Source organism: Chelonoidis abingdonii, chromosome 10 (genome assembly GCF_003597395.2).
Source record: "Chelonoidis abingdonii isolate Lonesome George chromosome 10, CheloAbing_2.0, whole genome shotgun sequence".
Classification (NCBI taxonomy): domain Eukaryota; kingdom Metazoa; phylum Chordata; order Testudines; family Testudinidae; genus Chelonoidis; species Chelonoidis abingdonii.
Genome location: NC_133778.1, coordinates 41,800,868 through 41,821,815, shown reverse-complemented (window position 1 = coordinate 41,821,815; position 20,948 = coordinate 41,800,868). Strand labels below are relative to the sequence as shown.

The window sequence follows — 20,948 nt, the reverse complement described above, 5'->3', positions numbered from 1 at the left end:
TCAGCCCTGAGCCTGCTCCTTGGGGATCAGACCAGCAACTCAAGGATCAGAGGCATGAAAGTACTGTCCACCTTTGTGCTTATCTCTCCACCCAAGCTGTGATGACCACCAGTGGTACCAAGGATCTGGCTAATGGTTCTTACTGAACAGCTATATTTAAACTGTTCTCAGTTCCCATGAGTAGTTGTTTTAAACATGAATCGCCCCAGCTGCCTGTGTCAGTAGTGAAGCACCTGCACTGAGAGATCTCTGGCTTTTCCTAGGATGTCCCTTTGCTGCTTAGAGCACTTGTCTGACTAGTGCTTTGCTCCCCTCTCTGCCTAAGTACATGGAGAGCTGTCGCTGCCAAGGTGTTTGCAGTTACCAGCTCTCATGTTTTTTTGAAAGTAGAGGGGCATATTTCAGACCCTAGCACTTTTTTTGTGTTCACACTATATTTGTAGCCACAACCTGGATACCAATATTTGAATATCTACCCTACTAACAGAAAAATAGGAAAAAGTAGACTTTTCTTTCCATAAGGCCCAACACAAAGCACCCTCTTTCTGAAAAGAGGCTAGAATGCATACAATGCATTTGGTAAATCGCAAATCAGCACTAAACAGCAGATGCAGTTGACTGTAACAAAGAACAGCTGCTGTGCTGAGTGGGGTTGTCTATTTATAATGGAAGGAACTGATGAAGCAGTAAAGGAGTGTTTTTCATACACTTATATCCTAAAATTACAACACTAGGTACACCTTTTCCTAGGGGGAGTTAAGCTGCCACGCTCATCAAGGTGAGAACATACATTTGATTTGCCCCGCCCCGCCCCGCCATTATTCGAAAGGGTGATGATCCACAACGTTATTGCATGGCCTACCACTGTGCATGTTACCACTTACTGAAAATACTGGACCGACTTTAAAAATAAAAGTGAAATACATGACAGAATGGTATAGAAGAAATTACCTTAAACAGCAAACTCAGAGCCTGATTTAAAATAGCAGTTGTAAGTGCATGGCTTCTCTCATGTTTAAGTCTAGAATTGTGATTCAGCAATATCTATCGAGTTAGGCTTTTGTGTCAACCCAGTAAGTGATTTGGGGAAAGGGGGAGTTTGAACTAATAATAATAGTAATAACCTATAAGATAAATAGCCTGTGCATACAGAGATTTTTTTTATTTAGAGGGTCATATTTAGAAGTATGTTTATTAGTTATAGTGTTTGTATTCAAATCATTTTTATTATATATATTCATATTTAATGTTGTAGGTAGGTGGAATGCATTTGTTCTGATTTAAATAAAATCCCAATATTTTTGAACAGCCAGTTGTATTATCTTGTCTACCATTAAATAACCTTTTATCACCGTGTAACACACCCCCTCTCCCCCCCCTGCTCTCACCTGCTGAGTAAATTATACTACCACTAAATCTTGGTCAGTGGTTTGGGGATGGAGTGACCCTCAGATGTATTTCAGATTATAACACACTAACCGTACTCTAAGAGGTCAGTTATCTACACATGTGCATGGGAGAGTGTGTGTAAGTATCCCTGTGTATGCATCACACATCTCCTATCACTCCTAGTTAACCCCTCTCTAGTTCCCACCATCATCCACACTTACCCTAGGCTCCATTTTGCAGTCCTTATCTTGTCCCCCTCCATCTTTCCTCTGGCTTCTCTCTCCAGTTTCTCCTCTTCCCCCTGACTAATCTCTCCAGTCCCTACCTTTGTTCTCTCTCTCATACTCTGGTCTTGGAGGACTGCTATAATCCTAGAGAGTAAACAGGCAGTTCACTTAACTGTATTGTCTAACCTGAGTCCTTCCTGCTCTGGCTCTAACCCATTATAAATAACTGTGCCTTTGCTAATACCTGAGTAAGAAAAATGCCCCATTCTTTGTGTTTGAAGAACCATCTTTGTGCCTAAGGTTGGGAATGCTGAAATTTTTCTGAGAATGTAAGGGTAAAAATTATAATTAAAAAATGAGCCATGGGGACAGGGAGATAATAAGCCCCAAGTAATGATTTAAGTGGTAAAAGAAATTTTGAATTTGACACATTCCAGTTTTTCAGAAAAATTCTCTCTATCCCTATTTTAAGCATCACAATTTGCAAACAAATCAGTTGTTCCAAGCAAAAATTAGCAGGATGGAAAAGAAATAGATTTGGAATGGAAGATCAGATACAACCAGTGCCTACATTATAAAAGTTAAAGAGCCAACTCAACAAAAGCAAAGAAATTTTACAAGTTAGAAAGTTCTACTTTCAAATTGTTTAGATCTTGCTTCTGTGTTACAGTTACAATAGAGATATAATGTGATTCAGAATGTGTGTGTCTACATGCAAATGTATATTTTTAATAATGTTCTTTTTTAAATGGCAGGATTTTTGTTAGGTAGCTCCAAACAACATTCTCTGCTGTCTTTTGCATCTGTGCTGTCTCTGCAGCAACAGTTGATCAAAAGGTGAGATTTACACAGCTGCACGTATTCTCCTGCTGCTAACACTTAAGCTTGTGCAAAAACAAATATGGCTCCTGCTGCACTAGAAATACAGTACAGGAACATTATTATTTTCCCCAACCTATCAAAGCACTTAAGCACATGCTGAACTTTAAACAGGGAATAGTTCCATTTAAGTCGTCAGAACTGTGTTCATGTTCTGAGTTACTAAGCATGTATTGAAGTGTTTTGCTGGATCAGGGCCTCCTATTGCAACCTGTGTATATCTGTAGTCATCTACACTAAACATTACATGTTTCCAATCAAATTTGTAATGTTGACACATTAAACATAGTAGAATAGAATTTATATAAATGTATGATATTTCAGAATTTTTTAAATAAAATTTTGTACTAGACAGAGGATGCTCTGCCGACTATGTAAAAGCATACAGACCATTTAGTGTCAGCAATAATTCCTGTAGCAAGCCTCTAACTGCTGCTTGATTTATGGCATATAAAAAGGTATCTATTCTTAAGTGAAAGACTTCAAGTGATGGAGAATCCACTATATACCTTGATAAGTTGTTCCACTGTTCAAGATTTACACCTTATTTCCAGTTTGAATTTATGTCAGTTGCCAATTTCTGGATCTTGTTTATGTCTCTTGTTGTGTGCTAGATCAAAGAGCCCTCTTCTGCATATGTAGGTGTACTTACATACCATGATCACGTCACCTCTTAATTTTCTATATAATAAGATGATAAATATTTTTACACAGAACATTGTAAAAGGGGATTTAAACTGAGTATGTACAACATGGTAGCTTTGCTGTAACTGTTTTAATTTTTGCATGTATTTTTTGTACTGAGAATAACATAGTAAAAAATATGTTAATGAAAGCTGGGCCTACTGTAGTTAAAGTTGTGTAACAGCAGTAAGGTAGTTATTAGTTTGTTGCAAGAATTGATTCAGATTTTAAGAGAACAGAAAAGAAATTATATACTGATAATGAACTAGCGTTCTGGATGCTGATTGATTAAATTCAGTAAGGAGTGGAATCTGAAGAAATATTTTATGTGATACAAATTTCACATTCCAAAGTACTTTTAGCAGTACTAAATGCTTTTTTCATATCATTGTTCTGTTATTTAGTATATGTTTCTCATGTATTTCCTACACTCTTGAAAAGTAATTGGTATCTTTTGAGGATAATTTTTTTTTCCTTAGCACTCACTGATTATAACGATGCAAGAAGCCAAATGCAACACTTTACAGTGGGTATTCAAGAGTAGCTGTAAAAGATTGAACTTGAAACTTACAAAAATGAAACCAAAATATTATGTTTTTTTTCATATGACCTTATATATAAAGTAAGGTTCTACACTGGTTATAAACAGTACATCATTCAGTTCTGCCTGTATATTTGTTTTAACATAGTGACTTTAGTAAAATACAACTTTAATGTTTAGGAAAATATATTTGGATCCCTATCAACTTTCCATGGAGTACTTATGGCTTTTATAGTTCCTTTCATGGGTTTCATACAACATGGATCATTTACAGATTTATTGGACTTCTTTTTGTAAAGACTCCAAAGAATTATTTTTACCATGTAAAACCTAGTCTTCCCTTAGCTTGCTGGATGTTACCATTGATATTTAGCTCTTTTATTTCTTCAGTAGTGTTACAATTATAAGAAGGTAGTTGAGTGCCATTGACATCTCGTGCTTGGTAACTAGGCCTTATTCCTCCTCTTTCTCTGTAAACTGGTCCATGGCCGCCACCTGTCCCTTCCTTTGCTGCTTTGAGAAGAGGATAAATATTTCGAGTTGTCTTGGATTCTGAATCAATTACTTGATTTGCATACTCTTTAAATTCCTGCTCCTTGCAAATTGCAATAACTTCTTTCTGGGCCTCATAGTCCAGTTCTGCTTGTTTCTCATGCTGTTCTTTTGCCCGTTTTTCAGCCTGTTTGGGGGAAGGGAATAATAAAGCTTAAATATATTTCCACATGGTTAACTTGTGGTAGAATAGCTTAATAGAGCATAAAGTCAAGGAAGTCCTTATGTGACATTTGTTTAATAATTGGCTGCAACTGCCTTTCTGATAAAAACAATTATTTGTTAATCACAGTCTTACTCTAGTTAGAAATGAATAACTGACATTCTCTTGTTTGTCCAGAGAATAGGTACAAAATGAGCAGCAGCCACGTGCTAGCAATGCACCTGAATACTGATTCAGAGAGACCATTATCTGCAGCTGACAGGATACCTCAATCAACATCATTCATTCAAGTCTTGATTTCTCAGTTAATTCTTACCCATATGGTTGCCAATTAACACACACAATAGTAAACTATCCTAGATTTTGCGGATCCATGTACAAAGTCTGATTTTGGGGAACCTAGGCAGACTATAGTACTCCCATAACGTACTTATATGGTTAGACTTGGCATCTGAGCAAGAGATGGGGTGCTTGTCACTGGCAGATGGTTTCGGCAGCTGAGAGGGGACTGGACAAGGGTAGTAGTCGTTGTGGGCCTACGAAGGGTTGAGCCTCAATGTTAATCTGTTAAGGTGACAGGGCAGCACAGCAGGCTGGGGAAGTCTCCCAAAAATATGGGGCCTTGTGATGGCACATATTTGGCACACAGCTAATATTGGTAGGGGATTTTGTGATACATGTCCACTGACAACTGGACTGAGACACCAAATGCTATTTTATATAATCCAACCTAGCAGCCATCATCAGACGGGGACATCTTTCAGTCCACACTGGGCTTAAGTCAGATAAAGTGTCTGGAGATGAAAGGATCTATATCCTACTGCCAATCCTGTGAACTAACGATTTCCCCACTCACATATATAAGCTCTGCTTCACATTCCCACCCTTATGCTGTGAAGAGGCTGGTCCCTGAGGAACAACTCAAGCATTATGTTTAAAGGGATAAAAATAATTCTCATGTTTCTCTTGTTTTGAACAGTACTACGATAATATAAAGACATAGGTCTCATGCAAGACTCCTATACCATAGATGTACACTGAAATAGCTTTGTAAAATGTCTGACAATCTGATCATCCCCCTAGTTACCATTTGCTGGATTTGAGTCTTTTGCATTTTTATATTTTCGTTGCGGTTTCTTCGTTTCTTGTCTTTCTCCATTTCCAGATAGATACGGTCGGCTTCCATTAGTTCACGAAGCTTTTCTTTACCCTCTAATCTTGCCTCTCTCTCTCTCTCCTCTTTCATTTTTATCTATATTTTATAAAAACAAAAATTAACTCAATTTGCTAGCCAACAAATTTGAAAACCATATTTTCAGGCATATTTTATCATTCTACAGCCAAGAGAAACTAAAAAACCAAAGACCCATAATAAGAAGCAGTGAAACACCAGTAAAACATTTCCAAGATCTAGTAATTCCACACACATATGAGAGGTTCCCCTCAACTCCAAAGCTTTACATAATTTTTCTCAGTATTTCCTAATTTTATTGGTGATTAACCATGTAATGTCAGTCACCCATCAATAGCCAACCAGGGTTGCTTGGAAAATCCCCCAGTGTTGCCTGAAAATGCTCATTTCACTAGAACAGCAATTTTCAAATGGGCCCGTACAGCATTTACTGGTGGTCCCAGAGAGCTATTTTGTTACATGGTTCTGGCTACCCTACTGTTTTCAGATACTAATTCCCATTGAAAGTTGGTTTAAAAAAACATTACTTTTACTTTTCCACATTAGCAATTGTTGTAGAGGTTATGAAATTCAAAGCAGGAGGTACTTTGGCTGCACAGTTGCGAACAGGAGAGGTTATTCACCTGTTCAGAAATGTGGTTAACAGCATGAAAAATGTTGCAAACCCTGCACTATGTATTTAGCTGTGATACACTTACACATTAATGCTCTGTTGAGAGGTCTTTACAATGCAGTTAAAGAAGCAAGGACCAAGGATTTTTAATACTTTACTTGCTCACTAAACCTGGTGATTAACACGTCACCCAGTAAGAGGCCATAGCTTTGTCAAGCCCATGAGTTTTAGTGGGCTGTACTCAAATTGCCTGGAATAAGCAGTGCTTCAGGTCCTCACCCTTGAGGGTTGAGAGGCTAGTCCCCTAAGAACAGCTCTTGAATCCTCACACTGCTTGAGTGGTGTGCTAGTGATGGTGTTCAGGGGAATGATCAGAAGAAAAGCACATGGATGATTCTAGGAGGAGTGTGCTTGAAGGAGATTGCAAATGGAAAAAGCAGGAACAATGTGAGGGGCCAGATGATTTTACCTCATTAAGTAGGATGGAAGCCAGCAATCTGAAGGCCATCTCCTTCACCAGGCAGACCAAGGCCTCTCTAACTCCTGAGAGAGAGCAGCCCTCATTCCCAACTGATTCTCTGAGCTTTCAGGGGAGCAGGAGCATCAGCTAAGCAGTTAGGTTACAGCTATTAGCCAGTATGCCCTTCTCACTAAAAGTGCCAAGTGATTATATTGGTTGTACTAGCTCAAAAAACTCTGGTTGAAATAAATAATATTAAAACTAAGATATTTGCATCAATTCTCAATGATATACTTTCACTTTTAGTTGTTTATGACACACAACCAGCCTGTTCTTAAACATTTTGTCTAAAGACTTGCTATTTACTTTAATTGTGAGACATAAACACTGAACAGTAAAAGCAGCAAAGAGTTCTGTGAATACCCACTAAGCTCATGCTCCAATACGTTTGTTAGTCTATAAGGTGCCTGTCACAAGTAGATAGGTAAGGTAAGGGTTAATTTTCTTTTACTGTAAAGGGTTTACAAAGGGAACCAAACACCTGACCAGAGGACCAATCAGGAAACCGGATTTTTCAAAAGTAAGGGGGGGAAACTCTGGAGGTTTTTGGTATTTGTTCTGGGTCTTTTTTGTTTCCTCCGGCTGTTGAGTAAACAAGCTTTTCTTCTAACTCCATCTTCTTTCAAATATTCTACTCAAGTGTGAGTACAAAGGAAACAAAGTAATCGGCTGTGATGTGCTTTGATTTGTATATTACATGGGTGTTGATTTGCTGGACTGGTTTAATTGGGCTATCTTTTTAAATCAGGCTGTTTATTCCTATTTTCTTATAAGCATATTCCCTGTATTGAATTTCTTAAATGCAGAGTGTAGTATATGTAAGTTCTTTCTTTTTTTTTATATAAAGTTTCTTTTTTAAAACTTTGGGAGTTTCTTTTCCTAGTGAGCAAAGGGATAGAAATTTCTGTACCAGGTATCTGTCTCCCTCACGGGAAGACAGGGAGGGGGAGAAGCATTACATTCTGTGTTGACTTTCCTATTGTCCCCAGGGCGGGAACAGGCTACGGGAAAGAGAGAAAGAATCAACTCTGTTCTCTTGTGTGAGGTTTTTCTCAGTTCTGCTACGAGCAAGGGAGGGTGAACCTCCTGGTGTGTTAGCTGTGACTAGGTTTTGAATACACAGCCTCGAGGGAGGTAAATAGCTCTCTTGATTTGCATTCACGGAGTTAAGTATAGCATCGCCCAGGCTCACCCAGGAAAAGGGGGGGGGAGCTGGGGATGAGCTAGGGAGACCAGGGGTCTGGGTCTGGAGGGGTCCCCAGGAAAGGTTTGGGGTGGACTCAGGTGACCAGGGACCCTAAATATCCTGGTTGGTGGCAGCGATATCAGATGCAAGCTGGGTATAAGCTTGGGGGAGGTTCACAGTAAACACTCAGATTTTGAACGCTAAGTCCAGATTTGAGACAGACGTTTACCACAGTGCCACAGAACTCTTTGCCGCTTTTACAGATCCAGACTAACACGGCTAACCCTCTGATAATCGAACAGTACGTTCATTATGAATCTCCCACAATGAATTGCAAAAACTATTGCTTGTCCCAAAAATATTTATAAGAATGACTGTATTTATAACAATGACTGTACACAAGCTTTTTCTTTAAGTATCTTACCACAGTGGCTCTGTGTTCTGCAATTGATTTCAATTCAGCTTTGGTTTTTTCTTCTCTCTCTTTGAGCTCTTTTTCCCACTCAGCTTCTCTCTCTGCAACATCTCTAGCAACACGTTCATCTATCCTCTCAAATGTCTGTTTCATCTGTGCAACTAGATGGTTAGTAGTAATATCCCTACGCTCCTGCATTAACCTATAGCAGAACAGCAATTAATGCAACATGTCAATGTTAAATAGATAAACCTGGTTTTCTTACAACTATCTCACTAGAATCTAATTATATCTAAATATCTGATTAAGAAAGCAGTTTCCCCCCTTTCTCCCTTGCTTCACTGAAAGGAAATCACAGCCACATCATCATGCTATTTTCCATCAGGACGGAGATAGTTTGGAACTGGTAAGAGAGTAAAAGCCTTGCAGACCAGACGAAAAGCCCCCAGCTCCAGCACGTGGATGTGGGGCCCAATGTCCTGCAGTAGTGGCTCTCAATCTTTCCAGATTACTGTACCCCTTTCAAGAGTCTGATTTGTCTTCCCTACCCCCAAGTTTCACCTCACTTAAAAACTACTTGCTTAAAAAAAGACACAAAAATACAAAGTGTCACAGCACACTATTACAGAAAAATTGCTTACTGCTGTATTTTACCATATAATTATAAAATTAATCAATTGGAATATAAATATTGTACTTTTATTTCAGTGTATTGTATATACAGCAGTATAAACAAGTCATTCCCTGTATGAAATTTTAGTTTGCACTGACTTTGCTAGTGCCTTTTATGTAGCCTGTTGTAAAACTAGGCAAATATGTAGATGAGTTGATGTACCCCCTGGAAGACCTCTGAGTACCCCTGGTTAAGAACCACTTTCCTGCTAAGTCCGCAAGCCTTGAAGACTAGTAAGATCAAGGTGAGTACCCAGCTCACTGCACATTATCTGTGACTACGAAGGGCCAGTGAATGGGGAACTCCTTTCAGACCTTTTCCTCTTTCATACCCTCCAAATACCCTGAAGCACTTTGGTCCAGGGATCCATGCTGTAATACTGTACAATCTTTTTTGCGGACTTAAGAGCTTAGAATGTTATCATAATCATGTGACAAAGACATAATTCTGAATCTATACTTTATTTAATTCTCTAACATTTGACCCACCTGTTCATTTCAGCTTCTTTTTCTCTTCTCAGTTTGGCCATATTTTGTTTTGCTTTAAAATGAGCTCGAATTTTAGCATTCTCTTCTTCTTGTTTTTGTTCCTGTACAGCTTTAAGAATATCCTGGTCAGCAACATGCTCCTTTAAAAAAAAAAAAAAAAAAGTGTCAAATTATATTTACTAAGACAAGTAGCTAAATCTTTTTAAAGGAAGAAAAAAAATCTGATACAGACTTAAACCATACTATGTAAAATTATGGAGGTGCCCCTAAACCTGCAGCAGGGGAGAACAAGGTTCTGGAGGAGAGAAGCTTCTAGAAAAGGATTGTTGTTCTTGCCCAGCCCTGAACTGACTTACATTCTGAGAGTCAAATTACCACAAGTTGCTGCAAAATGCACCAATATTCTAATGCACACACTATTCATGCCATCAACAGGAATTCTCAATGCCATCCAAGTACATGGTGCTCACTGACCCAGCAACGGGGCCTGAACCACTTGATTCATGTTCCTTGACTTCAAGGTGCTACACTGGAAAGGCCCTCCATGCTCCTTGTCAGTGAGCACCCGTGGAAAGGTGTGAAGGGGAGATGGACTCAGGGTGCACTACCCCTTGGGCTCTGATGTTTCTGGCCTCTGCCAACTGTAGACCACAAATCAGTATGTGAGTCTAAACTTTACAGGGGAAAGTCAGTTCTATTTCCTGTCCCACCTTACTGCCCAGGTTCACAGTTTCCTTCTGAAGTTTGCATGATGCTGAGGATGATGAAACTGGACCTACAGTGCATCATCATATGTTGGGTCAGTCTCCCTACAGTTTCAGCAGGACAATATTATATTTTTCACTTTGTCTTAAACTGAGGTGAGACATTGGGCTTAAACAGCTGCCAATGTTTTGTCCCAAAGATGGCTGTATTTCAGTGTGATACAATTCCTGTATAGTGTACATTCAAATTCTGCCCTTTAATGTCTGTGACCTTTTGAAGTCAATGAGTTGCGTGTGTGTGAATTTAAGGGCAGAACTTGGCCTGTAATGTGTGAAATGCATCCTTGACAACACTTACAGTTCAGTCAGGAGTTGCATGAGTCTCCTGCATAGCTAGGTGTGCCATTACAACATTGATTCTTCCCCCTCTGCTTTTGCAGCTAGGAAGTAGCGCCAGACCTGCTAGTCAAGGGAACAATCTAGGCTCTGCTCACCTGGGGGGAAAATCCCAAATCACTCTGCCTTTTAGGCCTGGTAGATTTCTGGTCTTCAGAACATATGGAGGGGAAGCCGCTAAGCAGGAGCTCCTCTCTCTCTCTCAGGGCATCCTGGCATAATCCCAGATGTACTCAACAGAGCTTCAGCTAACTGTGGAAAGAAGCCTCTATTTCTTTTGTCAGCAAGACACAGCACAGCAACCCCTTCAGCCAGGACTATAATTCCAGGAGCTCTGGCCCCAGCAGCAGTCATCAACCTCTGGCAGTTCCTTCTTAAACAACAGAGGCTATGGCTACACTAAAGCGCATACAGCGGCACAGCTGTAAGCTCTCTAATGTAGCCACTCTAAGCCGATAGGAGAGAGCTCTCCCTCCAGCTTCATTACTCAAGCACCAGTGAGCACTGGGGCTAGATCGGCACTTACATTGGCATAAATTATGTTGCTTGTGGGGCGTGGCTAATTCACATCCCTGGGCGACATAATTAATGTTGAATTAAGATGCAGTGTACCCTTAGCCAGAGACAGGACTATCAATGCCTTCAACATCTTTTTAAAAGGCAACTGCCAGAAGTGACATCAGAGGCTCCACCAGTAGGTATTACAAAGGCGACTCCACATACTGTGTCAACACTGAAGGCTCCTTCAGAGCGTCCTCACAGGGAAACGTTGGAATGACAAGCTCAGCTAGCTGCAAGGAGATATTTATACTTGCTGTGACAGATATGGCAATTTCCTGCAATATCCTGGACAAACCTTACTGAATTAAGTTTAAATATTTTAGGAGTTCATTTCATTAAAAATGCAACTGTTTATGTATTATTGGGGGATTGTATGTAAGGTGGATGGGGGAGGGAATGATTAAACATAAATCCTGGGAAGTGTCATGAGCTTCCAATGTCTCATTTAACAATAGGCCAAACAAGAAGGAATGTTTGGGATAAATAGTTAATTGGGTTTCATGGGACATATATGAAAGAAAGGAATGAAAATTCCCACCTCCAGACCCAACCTTTTGAAGCTATGACCTGAAGAAAAACCCATGGTCTATGAATTACCTATTCTCAGATCAAAGGCCTGGGCAGTATAAAGGAATGACTCACAGATTCATTACAGTGTTGTGAATTTGTAACCACTGATAATCCCATGTGGGCTTGAAGGACTGACCCGATAAAAGAGCCCTTGTTGCACTTGGGGTAATCTCTGATAAGCTTATTAATGTGTGTAGGTTCTTTTGTTTTAATGTTTTCTCTGTAATGCTTTCACCTGAAGAAATAAATGTAGTACTCAGTAAAAGGTGGGTGGTACCTTATCACCGCGGACAATTATGCTATTTATAGCCTCTGAGAGAAAAGCAAAACAGACCTGCTTAGGCAGTCTGATTTCTTGGGAAAGTACACAGTGTAGGCAGTGAACTGTGCAGCCTGGAAATATCCCAGTCACGAGGGAGTGAGATGTGTGTCTCTTGCCCAAGAGACATGACAACTGCGGAGCCAGAAACCTGACAGTGGGTGCCCTTCTGGACCATAAAGTGGAAATATACGTGCTGTTGTCCTGAACTGTGACATTTGCCTAATGATTTTCTTCTCCTAGTAGTCAGTTTCACTATTCCAACTAACCGTGTGGGAAACTTTCTCTGCACTGGCTTATCTGGACTTTTCTTATGCAGTAAATGCACATAATTTAGAAGGGGAATGTTTTCCCTATATCATCAATAATCTACATCAGGGCCAGATTAAGGCATACCCACCTATGTTTAGGGCCTCAAGTCCTGGATTCATGTGATAAGGTGAGAATCTCTGTTTACTCTGGTTGCAAAGAAAAGCTCACAAACATGACTCTAGTATAACTGATGCAGGGATATCTGCCTGAGTCTGCAGACAGCCTGGAACAACAGTTCTGAGAGGTGTGAACTTCCCCATGCACCTCAATGGAGTGTTAACTCCAAGATCCACTGCTCTGGAGGACCTGACAGCTGCATTCAGCAAAGGACTCTGTGTAACAAGATAAGAAGAGTGCTGTAGACCAGGCCAACCCCAAGCCCATACACACTGGTTGCCAAGCCAAGTATTGACTGCTGCCACTTCCACTTTTCTAGATGGAAAGGGGACCCTGCTTCTCCCAAGGGCAGGGAGGTCTCTGCTTCTCCTGACTGGGGAAAATAAATGGATCTCCATGCTCCTCTCTCTCTGGGAGCAGAGGGGAGCCATCCTGCATTGCCACTCCGGGTGGGGAATAGGGTCACAACACAGGTCTGACCCCAGAGGACACTCCTGCATTGTGTTTCAGCTGTGGAAGAGATCTCACTTGGAAACGTTTTACAAGTGAGTGGAGCCAAGCAAGCCCGGCCTGCTATCACTTTCTACACTGCAGAAGCAGGGAAAACCCCAATGCAGAATAGCAAACCTGACTACTAGGAGAGAGAAAAATTGCTGGTGAGTGCAGCTTTTCAATAATTAAATGTATTGCCTGCAGTCCCCATGAGTAGTTTTATAAACATGAATCTCCTAGACAGCCTGCTGCCAGTAATGAAGATCATGCACTAGAGACCTCCAGCTTTTCCTGAGTCATTCCTTTGCCTCTCCTAACGCACTTGTCACTACTTTCCTCGCTGCTCTGCCTACAGCATATGCTAATGATTCCATCAGAGCTATTACTATGAAGCTGTTCAGTTGGTGCTAATTCTCAATATGGTTTTAGTAATTTTGCACATTGATGATTCAATGCCTCACTGTGCTACTGATCCTGCTCAGAAAGGCTAAGTGGGCTCCTCTGAGACAAGTGGCTCCTTACCCTACACAGATACAAAGGTGATGGGAGAGGCTCTTTGGAGAGATGATTTACAATGATTCAGAATACAGACTGACTGAGTAGCTTCCCAGGAGGAGCCAGGTCTGGGGATGAGGCAACAGCTGACATTTATTTTATGAATGTATTTATTATGAACGCCAGGCCAACTCTGTGCAGTGTGTGACTTTGTTTTAGAGCAGGCTAGGAAAGACACCTGCTCACAATGCATTTGGCAAACTGCAAATCAGCGCTAAGAGCCAGGTTTCCAAAAGAGCACAGCACCTAGCAGCTTCCACGGTTGTCAGGAGAGCTGTTAGATGTGAGCTTAGAACTCTGAAAATCTGGCCACTTATTTACGTATGTAAATATGAATGTAAGTCCCTAACTTTAAGCATCCCAGTTGAAAAATGTTGGGCTTTCTGCTTTTCTGTTACTTACACAATGCATCCTCCTATGTTCACGTTTTTCCTCCAGTTTCTTTTCATTTTCTCTCTGCACTTCTAATTCATATAACTTGGTCAGTCTTTGAATCTTTTCACCTTCTTTTTTTGCCTCTATTTTGTCTAATTCTGCCTGGTGCTTATGTTCCTTTATTCTAAAGCATAAAATAAAATAATCATACTAAAGAGGTAAGAAAATGTACACAGTACGTAATGGACAAAGGTTACACATTTCTAAGAGTTAAACATCATTAGATTTGATACTCTGAACTGAAGGCAGGTAAAGTGTCAGAATTCAAAATCAAAGTGATGCATTTTAAAGTTATTGGCCCAAATCCTCAGGCCAGTGCTTGGCCCAAGTACAGAATGAGAACTTAGTAACTCTGGGAATTGTGAAAGGAATCTTTCCCCCCACCCCAACTCACATGGCAGCAGCAGAATTTCACAAAGGCAGCTTCTGCAGTAACCATCACAGCCCTAATGTGCTCCCTCCACTGCGGGAAGGAAAGGAAGATATACAACAACGGTATTCTCGGAGTTGATGCAGAGCCAAGCTCTGTGTTAAGCAGCGGATGCACACCCCTTTCATGCCCCACAAATCCTCTTCAACTCCTCTGCAGCAGAATTACATTAGTGCCATTGCCAGAAACCCTTTATATTCAAGGAATGGAGCAGGATTTCCTCATAATGTATTCATGCACTGCAACATTTAAACTTAGTAGCAGCTCTTCAGAGTAGGATTTCAGGTGACATCAAGAAAGAGACAGAACCACTGATAATTCCTTTCCAGGATTATTTGCAGCAATGTTCCCACTAGATACTGATATCCATGCCTAGCACAGCACATTCCTTGCTAATCCTCGTGAATGACTGAGAGATCTGGTACACATTACTGAAAGTGGTTAATTACCAATTAAACAAAAACCACAATTAATACATCTAGATATTTCATCACAAAACGTATGTCTTTTGACAATTACATTTAGTTTTAATTATTATATTCCCTCACTTCCTTGAGTTCCTCCATTCACAATGGATCACTAAGGCTGTAAGAAAATTATGGGCTGTGATTTTGTTGCAGAAACTGAAACTTTTAACACACACACCACAAATTTTTGTAGTTGCCACAAATTTGAGTGCCATTGCAACCCTGTGTGCCAGGTCAAAATGCCACTCACTCAGATTTGGCCCAGCTGCTCCTCTGTCATGATGGCAGAGCCAAATCTGAGTGAGTGGCATTTTGACCTGGCACACAGGGTTGCAATGCCACTCAAATAAGGCTTTTTATTATTTTGGTTTTTGTTTTGTTAACATTTTTAAGATAGTTGAACTGACCACAACAACACTGCAACTTTAACAAACTGTGGCCAGAATTTTTGAATTTAAAAAAAAAAAAACAAAAACTTTTTTACAGCCCTAATACATCACCAAAAAAGGTCACATGCAATTTATCCACTCTGTCCTCAGGAGGAGGATTAACAGACCTAATTTTAGAAAATATATGTAAAAAGACTGAGATGATCAAATAATACAATAAATTATCTAACCCTGGTAGTGAAAATTATTGATCTGCCCAGTAACTCTCATTATCATAATTTTAGAAACTTTTCAAGAGGAACCTAAATATAGATACTAACAAGGAAGAGAGTGGGCTTTTGTCTTTTGAAACTTAAAGTAAGTACATTTACTCAATATGAAATCCTTAACTTTATATTTATTGAATGAAAGCTAAGTAATTATTATGACAGACTAGAGGTCTGTGAACTTCACCTTGTTTTGTAAATGCCATTTATTTTCAGGGGCTCTAATTTGTATTATAAGCTTCATTTTGGACTGTGACCTTCGTGCTGTTTTACAATCTCCATTATGATTAAAGCATCCATTTTGTAGGAGGGGCATGATCCCTAGTTAGTCTGAGAAGCTGGCACATAGCAATACAGGGCCATCAACTCTGATTGTCTTCCAGGGATCAGCCAACTTGGGCTAAGGAGAGAGAAAGCAGGAAAGACTGCCCAACCTGTGCTGGCTGACCAAACCCAGGATTCCGAGGAAGGGTAAAATCCAACTTGAAGGGAGTGCATTCAGGATCGTTTGTTGTTTCCCAAAGACCTGTAACTCTCTAGTGCTGTTTGAGAGTAAAATACTGTTGGTTAAGAAATTCCTTTTCTAAGCCTGCATTCCTTGTTTGCCAGCCATTTTGTCCCTGAAAGGGTTAGCTGAGAAAGTGTCTATAAGCAAGTGGGACCTTGGAAGGGTGGGGGCACTGCCAAATAAAGTTGTTAGACATTGGGTCTGCACCTTGAGACCCAGAGCTAGAATTAATGTCTAGTCACTACCAAAATCCAGGGGTCTTAGAGCACATGAGATCCAGTGATTGGTTCCATAAAAGACTAGTATCCTTCCAAAGAGTGGGGCTGGGCCAGATTACATTATACTTCTAGCAACATTTACTAAAGTACACAGGATGGAAGATGTGCTCAGTGAATTAGTATGGAGTCCCCAATTTTGTTGCAATTTTTATGCTATTTGGGGAGGGATAGCTCAGTGGCTTGAGCATTGGCCTGCTAAACCCAGGGTTGTGAATTCAGTCCTTGAAGGGGCCATTTAGGGATCTGGGGCAAAATCAGCACTTGGTCCTGCTAGTGAAGGCAGGGGGCTGGACTCGATGACCTTTCAAGGTCTCTCCCAGCTCTGTGAGATAGGAAATTAATATAATATATGGAGATATATACCTGAGAATGAGATCTGTTGATTGTAGAATAGCCTCCCAAGGAATGTAGTATAAGTTCCTTCCCAAAGGAAACAGGGGGGCTTTTAAAACTGGACTGGACAAAATATTAGAAACTGTAATGTCAGTAGAATTCTGCAAGGCCAAGAAGATGGAATGGATGATCTAATAGGTCTTTCTCTCTCTACTGAAAAAACAACAGCTCATTTTGTTTCTGTTAAATATTCCTGGTAACTCATTTGTTTAGCAGATGAACACTAGGTTTCTTTTAACAACTTGATTAAATATATTTGTTGAAAAAGAAACAGTTTAACTCAATAATCTTTATTAGTCAGCAACAGTCCCATTTTACTTACTGTTCCAGGTGGTCTCTGCAAAGTGCCTGTCGATTCATATAGTGTTCATATGCCTTTTCCTGCTCTTTCAGAATAGCTTTTTCACGCTCACGTTCCATTTCTTCTTCCTTTTTTTTGTAAATATCTGGCTTTGTCTTTTTAAATTCAATCTGAGCATCTCTTTCCTTTAGGACCTCAGTAAGTAAAAGTGCTTTCTACAAAACAGAATTGGAACATTTCATGTTTATTTTATTACACATTCAATTATGTGCAAAGAAACAATACAATTTGAATTAAAGACAATAAACCATCTACAAACATGTAACCCTTTCACTCTCTCATTCTGATAATATTGATAAGTTTTGGCCTCTTCTATGGCCTCCTTCCGCTTTGCTGCTTGAAACTGTGCTTCCTCCAAATCAAGCAGTTTTTTTTCTTCTTCCTCCTTTTCTTCTCGCAATTTCCTGGCTTTAAGTTTCCTCTGTGCCTGGCCCTAAATGCAGATAAAACTCATTTCCATTACGGAGCACACTGAAAAGAACTGGCTCAAAAATCTACAACTTCTTCAAAAGACCAAATCAGCAAGAAGTTGATTATACCTAGTTGTATCTGAAGTGAACTATCAAACACTTTTTGTGCTGCTGTCCTGTGTTTTAAATATCTATTAGAAATGTTAAAGGTATGATAAAAATGCTTTGCTGTTAGAAAGCATATTTCATATGTGGATCCCAAAGTGTTTTGAGTAGTTATAATAAGCTTCACACCACTGGATAAAGGATCACTTCAATCATCACTGATGTGCAGCCATCTCTGAGATAACAGGCAGCAGCTGTTTAACAGCACTGTACTACGTGGTAGTTTAGGACAGGAAGTAAAGAACAGAATGAGCAAGGATTTCTGCTCCATTAATTATGACAGCCTTGACAAAACATTTGTCTGCTTCTCCCACAACAGGCTTTGTGCTTTTTTCCATGCCACCTCTTGCACTTGGAACACACTTTCTAAACTGAACTGCCTTCAAATCCCTCACCACAATTCACTTCTACCACAATGCTTACAGGACTGCCAACTAGTTAGGGGTAGGCAGCACAATAGTTGAGACAGGGGGCCAGTACAACAACAAAATTTTGTTATATGTCTTCTCCCTCTCCCCCAGCCTTTTCTGTTGTGTGTTTTATTAGACTGTGTGCTGTGGGAGCAGACATGGTTGTTTCTCAGATCCACATTTGGATACTTCTGCAATACAGACAACAGTATATAATAATATAGTTAATTGAAATTATAGGGTAAATTTAGGTAGGCAGAATGTAATTACCTGAGCTGCAATAACTAAGATGTGTAATTTGGAAGCTCTAGATTTGCTATTGAAACATTTTGAACAATAATCCTGTAGGGAGAAGGGAAAGACTGGAAGCCTGGTGGCCAAGTGGCTCTACTGGCAGTCAGCAGGGAAGATGGAGATCTTCCCTTCACACCTCTTACTCGCTCCTTCTCTCTATGATCCTGTTTTAAACTTAACCATGACATGATATGGGCAGATCTAATGTGCTGCTTCTGCTGCTGCTTCTGCATGCAACGCTGCTGCCCTCTCTCTTTAGTTGCTGGAATTTCCTGATACATCTCTGGAGTGAAGGGGGAAGAAGCTATGGTGTTCCTAAGCAGGAGACAGAATTAGTAAGCAGGGCCACCAAAAAGTAGACTCTGGTTATAGTGAAAATCTTGTTAGGAGGTGTGTATGTGTCTGTACATGGAGAAGGGAATAGTTCACTCTAAGGCCTGGTCTACACTGCTGGAGGGGGAGGTGATCAATCTAATCTAATGTATATGAAAAGTAACCTTCCAATTTCCAAATGTGCATTTCACTTACTGCAATGGTGTTGGGCCAGTTTTTCACAACTGCTTTGGAACGTAAGTGCATATCTTTCCGTTCTTTCCTCTCTGCATGAATCCGTGCTGCTTCTCTAGCAGCACTGTCAACACTGTCTCGAATCCTTATCCATTCTGCCTTTGGCAGAACAGTAACCTGGCGAAGATCTACTCCATTTGGAAGAAAAATACCCTCTGGAACATTATATTCTTCCGAACTATTTGCTGCTATGTGAAAGAAAGAACAAAAGAATGAGTTCACTCAGTTTGTAGCACTTCCAGCCAGAAAATCCTGGGTTCAAACCCACACCAAGATTTGGACTCCTAACCCGCACTGACAGTAAAGCATCATATTAGTTTGATTCTACAATGTAATGTAATTCTGGTATCCAGGAGCAGGAGCACAGTCAGAACTAACCCTCAGATCCAGAGCCTCATGTTACTTGACAGAACAATGTGTCTTGCTTTCCTGTACTTTTCAGGCCCTCAACTCCTCCTGCCAGTCATTAATTTTCAGGAAATGTCCTTCATGTTGGTCATTACTGCTTTAAAAAAAACAGATATTTGAGTAAAGTTAAATTCTCTTAGAAAACTTTGCCCATCTGGTTTCTAAGAGTACTGCATGACAAATCTAAAAAAGGGGACAACTTTTTCCTGTTCTGACAATGTTTAAAATTAAAACCTACTTTTAGATAAAATTGCTTCTCTGCTAATTGCCCTTTGTCTGGTGTATTGGGCCTGGTCTTCCACCTCTAAACAAGGGGATTTGCACAAACCAAGTGTCAATAGTAGAATACTGTATGTAGCCACGATTGTCTATCACAGGCTGCATCTTTATATAAGTGACCTGATTCTACTCCTACAATAGTTTCATGTACCTGTACCTCCATTAATTTCAGTTGAGTTACTCCTATCTATACCCTTCTGAGAGGAGAAACAGGCCCTAGAAATCTACTTGCGTGTCTGCAAGGAACCAAAGTTATGAGGGGATTTAAGATGGAAGGTTTTTACTATGTGAGATCCTGCTTTCTCTGACAGTGATATTTTATGTCTGTTTGTTCTTTGTTTAGTCTCTGTTGCCAGTTTTCTGAAAGGGTAACCCAGCAAGGGAATGGACAAAGGGAGTCGTACTGTATTTTTCCTCCACTCTTCTGTGATGCCAGACCATGAGCCCAGGGGCTCATCCGGAGTGAGAATGGAGAAAGAGGATTATATTCTCTTTTTCACTGCACTGCACCACACATCCTACACCTCTTTAGGCCCGGCATCTAACCTGTTGGTTCCAGGAACAGGTAGTGCAGCCCTTGTGTCTTGGCATCACCTGCTCTGCAGGTAAGCGTGCTGTCTTCCTTGTGCCGGACATGTCAGCTCCACCTTTGGGCACCACATCCCCCATCTGTCTGGGCACCACCACGTCACACATGTAGGCACCATTCACCTCATCTGTCCTTCATTTCCATGGCCACCCCAGTTCTTCACCCCCACGTAACTGCTTTACTCCCTTGGCTACCCAGGAAACCTCAGCGTGCGGCCGCGGCTACAGGCCAGGAACCCCGGGCGGGGGTGTGTGGTGCATTAGCCAGGGGCTGTCTCCGTCTCTCCGGTGGGGTCTTTGCCGCATACCGGCCCACCCTGGCCCGTGGCACAGGTTCGCAGGCGGGGGGTGGGCCCCATGGGGCCGGGCACGACACCCCACGGCCTCGCCCCCATCCCGCTCTTAGCACCACGGCCCGGCACCGCCCCCGTCTCTCCGCGTGGCTGCGGCAGCCTCGCGTCACTCACGCGTGGGATCCAGTCTCCGGCCTTTGCGCCGCCCATTGAGCGCCGCGGGCCTGGCGGCCGCCTCCATAACCCTCTGCACCCGGGGCAGCCCCAGCGGCGCCAGGCTCGCGCGGGGGCCTGTGTACGGCGGTTACTAGGCGACCGAAAGGGGGAGGGAGACAGACAGCGCGACTGGCGGAGAGGGGTGTCATGTGACTTGGCGGGGCGGAGCCGGAAGCGGCCGGCTCAGTGTTAGAACTGGAGATGCCGCAGGACCTGCCCCAGTCGGGCGCCTCCCTTCGACGC

The 20,948-nt window shown here is 41.2% G+C and overlaps 1 protein-coding gene across 3 annotated transcripts; it reads right to left on the bottom strand.

Annotated features, from left to right (window-relative positions):
- Positions 1-4,018: 4,018 nt before the first annotated feature.
- Positions 4,019-20,785, bottom strand: CFAP210 (cilia and flagella associated protein 210). Of its 3 annotated transcripts, none has more exons than XM_032771082.2 (9): positions 20,664-20,785; positions 18,883-19,109; positions 17,335-17,508; positions 17,037-17,230; positions 13,951-14,107; positions 9,523-9,662; positions 8,371-8,563; positions 5,523-5,687; positions 4,019-4,399 (listed from the first exon to the last, which is right to left on the bottom strand). In XM_032771082.2, the coding sequence occupies exons 1-9, from the start codon at positions 20,728-20,730 to the stop codon at positions 4,037-4,039; spliced, it is 1,680 nt and encodes a 559-aa protein (XP_032626973.1). In that variant the 5' UTR covers positions 20,731-20,785; the 3' UTR covers positions 4,019-4,036. The 3 variants fall into 3 exon arrangements, with proteins under 3 accessions (XP_032626973.1, XP_032626974.1, XP_032626975.1); XM_032771083.2 differs by having other exon boundaries at positions 18,883-19,106; XM_032771084.2 differs by lacking the exon at positions 17,335-17,508.
- Between the last annotated feature and the right edge of the window lie 163 nt (positions 20,786-20,948).

Bases quoted from the DNA above. Each gene is read 5' to 3' on its own strand.
- CFAP210 (XM_032771082.2), bottom strand. From the start codon at position 20,730: ATGGAGGCGGCCGCCAGGCCCGCGGCGCTCAATGGGCGGCGCAAAGGC. The intron at 8,564-9,522 runs GTGGGTCAAATG...GTTCTGCTATAG, and splicing joins AAAGAAGCTGAAATGAACAG to GTTAATGCAGGAGCGTAGGG. The intron at 5,688-8,370 runs GTAAGATACTTA...TATAAAATATAG, and splicing joins CAGAACACAGAGCCACTGTG to ATAAAAATGAAAGAGGAGAG.